The sequence below is a fragment of the Pterocles gutturalis genome, unplaced genomic scaffold, assembly GCF_000699245.1.
Source record: "Pterocles gutturalis isolate BGI_N339 unplaced genomic scaffold, ASM69924v1 scaffold18633, whole genome shotgun sequence".
Lineage (NCBI taxonomy): Eukaryota > Metazoa > Chordata > Aves > Pterocliformes > Pteroclidae > Pterocles > Pterocles gutturalis.
In genome coordinates this window covers 45,721-52,706 of record NW_010118540.1, presented here as the reverse complement: position 1 = coordinate 52,706, position 6,986 = coordinate 45,721, and the positions used below count along the sequence as shown (strand labels likewise).

General features: G+C 51.4%; 1 protein-coding gene across 1 annotated transcript; it reads right to left on the bottom strand.

The window, feature by feature from the left end:
* Positions 1 to 1,775: 1,775 nt before the first annotated feature.
* On the bottom strand, positions 1,776 to 2,747 carry LOC104463796 (mas-related G-protein coupled receptor member H-like). The gene has a single exon (XM_010076263.1). It carries the CDS (start codon positions 2,745 to 2,747, stop codon positions 1,776 to 1,778), a length of 972 nt encoding a protein of 323 aa, XP_010074565.1.
* Positions 2,748 to 6,986: the final 4,239 nt, after the last annotated feature.

Genomic DNA, 6,986 nt, shown 5'->3' with positions numbered 1-6,986 from the left:
AGTGGAGTTGCTACGAAATCTTTGCTGCGAGCAAAGAGAATGCAGGAATTAGTGTCTCTGACTTGCCGAGACTGTCTGATCCGGTATTTCCCTGCCTTGCTTCACGGCATGGCTCAGAGCCATCTTTGGGGAGTGTTGGGTGAGCGGTGCCAGAGAAGGTTCCTGTCTCAGCCTCCACAGCTGATATTCACCCGCTGTGCTTCTCTCTGGCATCGGAGAGGTGATCTTTGGCACCAGACATCCTGAGTTGCACTGTGTTATCTCACTCTTCACCCCGAAATATTTCCTTTCCAAAATCGGTGCCTTTTCTGGCGACAGAGCTCCCCCATCTTCCCTTCCAGGTTTGGAGGACAGGGTATCATAGCCTTGCCTGAAGCAAAGCGAGAGTCTCAAGCCTCTTTTGGGATGCTTTCATCCCTGTGGACAAAACTTTTGTGGAGATATTGAAAAGCGAAACATCTTCAAATCCTCTCTTGGATTTCCTGTAGGGACTGATAGGAGCAGGGCTGGAGCAGATTCCCTGCTCTCTTGCAGGGACATTTACTGTGCTGTCTGGTCCCTGAGGGACCCCAGCAGTGAGGTGACAACCTTCGGGATACCATGTCTCATCAGCCAGGCACAGTCTGTTGCAAAAAGCCGTGTTCCCCTGGAGCACAGCTGGAAAGCAGCACCTGGCCTGATCTTGGCACCAAGATGAGTGCCAGGAATGCGCTGCTCATAATCCCCTGGCACTATCAAACCCATATTTTTCTCAAAAATGGAGAAACCCATTCAACAGTGGGGAACCCTGGAATTCAGCAGTGTGACAAATTCCCACTTTAACTGTAAGACAATGCTCTTTTTTCTTCCCTAGCCCTGCAGCCCTGCCCCATGTTGGTTTTTTTCCCTTTCCATCAGCTGGGAAAGTAGGGCTGGCTCTGCTGACCGACTCTTTAGGCAGAAGAGCAAGGATGCTCCGTGCGATCCGTGCCACTCTCCTGCCATCTAGAGGCATCAGCCCCGCAGATATTTGTGAAATCACCGCTGGCCCCACGCTGGATGTGTCCCCACAGCCCTCTGAGCCTGGCGTGTGGGTGAGCAGTGGGAGCTGGGGGTCCCGCTCCTGCTTGGGGGGAGCCTGCGTGGCCCCGGAGGAGGCAGAGGGGTTCAGCCGGGCTGGGAGAGGGGTTTTGGTGGGTGTGAGTTTCCAGCTAGCCTCTCTTCATGAGGGTATCCTGCTCAGCTCCCAGGAGCAAGTGGCTCTCCCAGGAGACCTCACCCTCTACTACTCATCGGGGCAGCAGCAGGTGTAGTGTGGCCAGCTCTGCCGTCACAATGTCCCCATGCCGAGGGAACCAGAGTCCGGAGGGGGCTGCACTGCCCCACGGATGAGCCACATGGCTGCTTCCCACGGCAGCAATTGCCTCTACTCCTTGCTCAGCCTTTCCCTTCAGCACGGGTGCCGGTGAGATGCCTGCATGACCCACTTGACTTGCCCATTTTTGCAATCCTTTCTGCAGAGCCCTGCCTTGCTTGGACAACAGAGATGGCCAGAGCTCCCCAAGGGCCTCATGTGTCAGACCTTCCCCAGGTGAGACATCCCCCCAAACACCACAAAGCTCATTGCTGAGCCAAACGAGACAGAGTTTATTCACTGGGGCTGAGCAATGAGGCTCATGGGGAATACAGCCTGGGCCGAGCAGCGCTGCACTGGGACTGTGCTCCATGCCCTCATGCCTCCATCCCCCAGGTTGTCTGCAGGTGTCACGTCTCCAGGCGTCCTCACCAGCAGTGCCTTACAGAGTGGCCTCCACCACATTGTCCCCAGGCATGTGGCTTCCCTCCTCGCTTGTCGTTTTCTCTTCGAACACTCTGCGAAGGGCAACTTTTGCAGAGCCCTGGAATCGGCGCTTCCGGCAGCTCCCCACCAGGAAATAAATGAACGGGTTGATGCTGCTGTTCAGCGATGCCAGCACATAAGAATTTTGAAGTATAAATACATGTATGCCAATATGACCAAGAAAAAAATTTAGGGTGAGGGGAAACCCAAAGATTAACAGGAAGATCACACTGAGCAGGATAGCAACATAGAGTTTCCCAGGGTGCCGTCTCTGTGAGCTACAGCGGAGTCTGATGAACAGGGAAAGGTTGGAAAGGAAAGGGAATAAAAAGAAAATGAGAAAATTCACAGTGCTTATACCTCGAAGTAGTTGTACACAGAGTGGACCAAAATAACAGCTAGTTAAAAGCAAAGAAACAAAAAGTCCTGCGAGAGCCCAGAGCAGCCCACACATGATGCCTGACAAGCGCTTTGGGCGGCGGCACCGGTACCAGATTGGGAACAAAACAGACAGGCACCTCTCCATGCTCATTGCTGTCAGGAGATACATGCTGGCAAAATACGAAAACAGAAACAGATATGCCAGGACAGAATTGGTCAATAGATATTCATATGAGAAAATACAATAGACTGCGAAAATAATGTATAACGAACGATTAACAAAAAGGAACAGGAGCAGAGAGAAGTCAGCGATGGCCAGGTTCAGGACATAGACAGTGAAGGAGCTCTTCTTCATGTTGAAGCCCAGGAACCACATGACAACGACATTCCCCACAAGTCCACACAGGCAAATACCAATAGAGACAGCTGAAATTGCCAACGTACTATAATCTTCTGGCATGTATTGACATTCGTTAGCTGCCTGAGAGACTGCATATCCAGAAGTCACGTAGCTCAGAGAGAGGTCAGTTGTGTTGGTCTCCTCCATAGCGAATGACCCTGCTCTGGGTGACCACCTTCTCCCTCTCCCACCACCTCCTAGGAGAGATGAGGAAGGAGAAGGCAATGAGGGGCACCGGCATTCCCAGCACTCGCCATCTCTCCCCACGCCCCCACACCAGATCAAGGCTATGCCAGGAAGGACCCTGTCCCCTTTCGTGCCCAGGAGAGGCTCCCACCCCTCCATCCCTGTCCCCGGCCAGGAGGCATCTCCCACCTGCCCAGCCCCAGCCTCCTACCTCCTGGTGCTGCTGAGAACGGTGCTGCTGCAGGACCCTCAGCACACGGGGCCTCCTCAGGGCCAGGCTTGCTGGGAGAAAGGGTCTGGTGATGGCTGTCAGGGACGCCCTGCTCTGCTTCGGCTTCCTCTCTTGCACCTAAGAGAGATCATGTCCTGTGGTCAGAAGACTCCCCTCATAATCTCATCACATTGGTGACAGCTTCCCCTCACATGTCCCGTGGACAGCGATCTTGTCAGTAGGAGTTGGTGACATCACCCCCTTCTTGTCCTCCTACTGTCCTCCAGCTTTGTCCCACTATGAGAGGGGCTTCTGGCTTTCTCTGTGTGTCCCTGGTGGTCCAAGACTCCTCCCTGCTCTCACTGGTGGCACTTTGACCCCATACAGAGGCTTCACCATAACGCGTGGCAGAACCTGGAACATACTGCAAGTAATTTAGCAACAGCTCCAAAACCATAGGAGACAACCCCTGCAGAGCCAAGGGCAAGCAAGATCTGCTTGGAGGTGAAGGAGAGAGGAGCACCGTGCCAATAAGGGAAGATGCTGGCTGGATGGTTCAGGTACGAGGTGGGAGGTGTGTGATGGGCATATTGTCCTTGTTCATTACTGTGCGTTCACCACAGGAAATCAAAGGACATCCTTGGAGGACATTGGTCTTGGGAATGACAAACCTCACTCCCAAGATGAGGTATTCAAAAGATGGAAAACACATGAAAGAGGGAAAGAAAATAAGCAATGAAAATGCCAGTCCCTGTGATGCTAAAGGATGAGATTGTGTGACAGGAACCACTTGTAGATAAAAGCCCATCTGCAGTGCTCTGTACCCCACAAAATGTAATCTCAGAGGAAACACGTGCGTGTCAGGGATGTGACTAGAGGCAGCGGGCAAAGCCCTCGTGCTGCTCTGTGCCTGAACACTGAACACTCATGGCAAGCTGAGACAAGGCCAGCGCCCTGCCTCTTTGGCTGCTGTTGAGGGAACTCCGTCGGCATCCCAGGTGCACGGAGTGATGTATGATGAGGACTAGAGGGGCAGAAGAAGGGATGGGCAAGACCAGGAGACGTTCTGCACCTGTGGAGTGATGGGAAGAAGAAGGAACATTAAGGCCATGGGACTGTCAGGAACTTCCGAGTGGTTTCTGTTGGTTCATCCCTGTTGATGGTCCCTGGCTCTCTTAACTCATTCTCATGTTTCTGCCTTCTTCTTGCCCTGCCAAATCTCTTCCCCACCACCCCCTTGGCAATGCAGGCTGCAAGGACAGCAAAGGAACAGAAGAGAGCTAGAGGAAGTCTTCTACCACCCACTTCACACAGCAGCACCCAGGACATATTAGACTTCCAAGTGACTGGTTGTAAGTCAGAAAACATTCACATGGAAATTGTGGGGAAAATCCCTGGTGAAAAGCCACCGAGGTGGTGGAGTAAAGTTGCTTTAACCACACATCAGACTCCCTACAGTACCTGGTTCAGGCCCAGTAAGGATTTTATTATTAGTACTATTTTTTTAACACTAAAACCACCTTATCTTATTGTTTTTACAGATTTCGTTCGCACCCATTCCATTTCTGCACCTTTCACCAGAAGCTCCCTTGGTCGTGGTCTCATCCCTTGTTTTTCCCACACACACAGGGATGTGTCTGCGACTTGGGTAGGGACAGACATTACCAGAAAAGTACAGACCTGGAGGTAGGGAAATTCCGATTTCCTTTTACCTCTTAAAGGATGGGAGAGAAAGGGGAGAAATGGGGAGAGAAACACCAGCGAGGAAAGCTTTGTAATTACTCCTTTCCTCTGACAGCGATGGGCTTGAGGCACAGGGACTGATGCATTATGGCAAACCTTCAGAACATGACAGAAGTCCTCAGTTCTTTTAAAAACTTTTTCCCCGCTGCAGCGCAGGCCCTCCTCAGGCAGCAGCTCCTGTCAGTTAACACCCGTCTGCTCTGGTGCAGGGACCTCCGACGGCTACAAAATGGCGCCCGCGCCCTCTTCCCCTTCCCTGCCTCGCTTTTCTCTCCCGTTTCTCCCTCTTTTTCCCTCCCTCTGTAGTGTTTTCTGCCTGTTCTCAAATCTATTTCCACAGCGGCTCCACTGAAGGGCTCAGCTGCTGCCGCCCTGGCGCTGACTGGAATCGGCGGGAACCGTTTGGAACCGGTTGGAACCGGCCGTGCTGCGCCTCAGCTCCCCTCACAGAGGACCCTGCAGCTCCTGCTGCCCGCAGCTTGCCACAGACACCCCGCACACACACATGGAGGCATCATTTTTGGTGTTCAGCAGAGTTTGGGGGTTCCCCGCTCTGGTTCCTCTCTGGTGGGACACACACCGGGTCCGCCATTTCCAGCGCCGCCTGCGTTCGCCTGGAAGCTCAGTCAGGAGGGACCAGAGGAGACAAGACACTGAATCTGAGGAACTTCTGAGCTACTGGTCTGGAAGGGAGGGCAGCTGGTTTCTTGAGATAGTTTTCACACATTGTAATTGATATATTGCTGTTAATTCTTTCACTTCTCCATTCCTACCCTTCTCCCCCTTGCCTGTACCTGAGATCAGCCGGATCCCCGTACGTTCCCTCTCTGTTCATGGCCAAGAACCTGTTTGGGCTTTGTCCCTGCTGTTAGGTACCATCACCATTTTTCTGTTCGGTCTGATTTCCATTCTCCTGTGCCTCTTTTCTTTGTTATCTTTTAAAGGATGAGGTTTCCAGCCTCGCGCCCCCCCGGTGGGTGCTGGTTTGCACCTCTGTGCACCTGCTTCCTCTTGCTGGTTAGTGCAACTGGCTGCTTCTCCTTTTGTTTCAAAACTGTGAGATCAACAGTGCTACCAAGCTACGTGCAGCAGCAGTCGCCCATCAGCCCTGAGGGGACTTGGCATTTTGGCGTCAATAATTCCTCTCTTTGGTCCAGTGTGGAGAGCACCGACCCAAGAGCCTGTTGTCTGATGTTGTATGGGGTAATGTCGTGTTTTAACAATGAAGATACATGTAAGTCCATCTTCATATCAGTTTTCCTCATTTGTTTATTGTTGCTCCTGATTCTTCTCCATCTTCCCCTCCTCATTAGCATCTAAAATATACACAGAGCGATATCAGCTACGAGGGATCTACATTCTTACCACTACCTTCCTGCCTGATGTTGTCCTCAACATCAAACCCATCCAATCTTTAGCTGGTCACCACATGTGGTATCTGGAGGTTTTCTTTCTGCAAACAGCAGCAGTATTTTTTTAATCTACTACTCTATAAGGAATAACCCCAGAGGGTCGAGGGTTTTGTTGTGCTATGGAGGGCATCTGAAGAGTAAAACAAGGACTGAAGGTACGAGACAGCTCCTGCAGAGAGTCTGTGGAGGAGCCACCTCACTGTCGTCAGGTTGAACTCAGAGGAACTGTTCTCACAATGGACTTAACCTGAAGTTTGCTAAGTTTAGTTAGTTTGATATAACAAAGTGTTGTGAGGCATTTTCACGTTTCTGCGCCACTTCTCCAGTTGCTCCTACAGTAGGTGGGGAGAAAATTACCTGCCAGGGATTCCATTGTCGGCAATGCTCTGGGATATTGCTCGCATCTGTGAAAGGCTCGTTGTGCATTTGTCCTGTGGCCAAATGCTGTTATGCTAGGGATGAGTGCTTAGTAGAGACTGTGGGAAGTTCTCAGAGGAATGGTATTCTATTTCTCTGTCACCGCTCTTAGTTCAAATTAAACAGAGCTTAGGGTTGGACTCAGTCCCTTAATTACAGCTTCTTGCCTATGGACACTTGCTTTGACGTGTTGTCTTTTCCTGGCATGGGTAGGAATGGGTGACTATGTTTTTGATGGTTAAACTTTTAAAGAATACAACCTGTTTCTGTAACGTATCTCTGGGCTCACCAGCAAGACCTGCCAGAGCCTGTTTGCACTGTTGGACCTCCTCTGCTCTTTGTGCCTGATCCCAAGTTGCTTTTTGGGTTGTAAGACACCACTTGGCTATGAGCTGGTGCGACACGTAAATACTGGAA

Coding starts and splice junctions, on each gene's coding strand:
- LOC104463796 (XM_010076263.1), bottom strand. CDS start 2,747: ATGGAGGAGACCAACACAACTGACCTCTCTCTGAGCTACGTGACTTCT.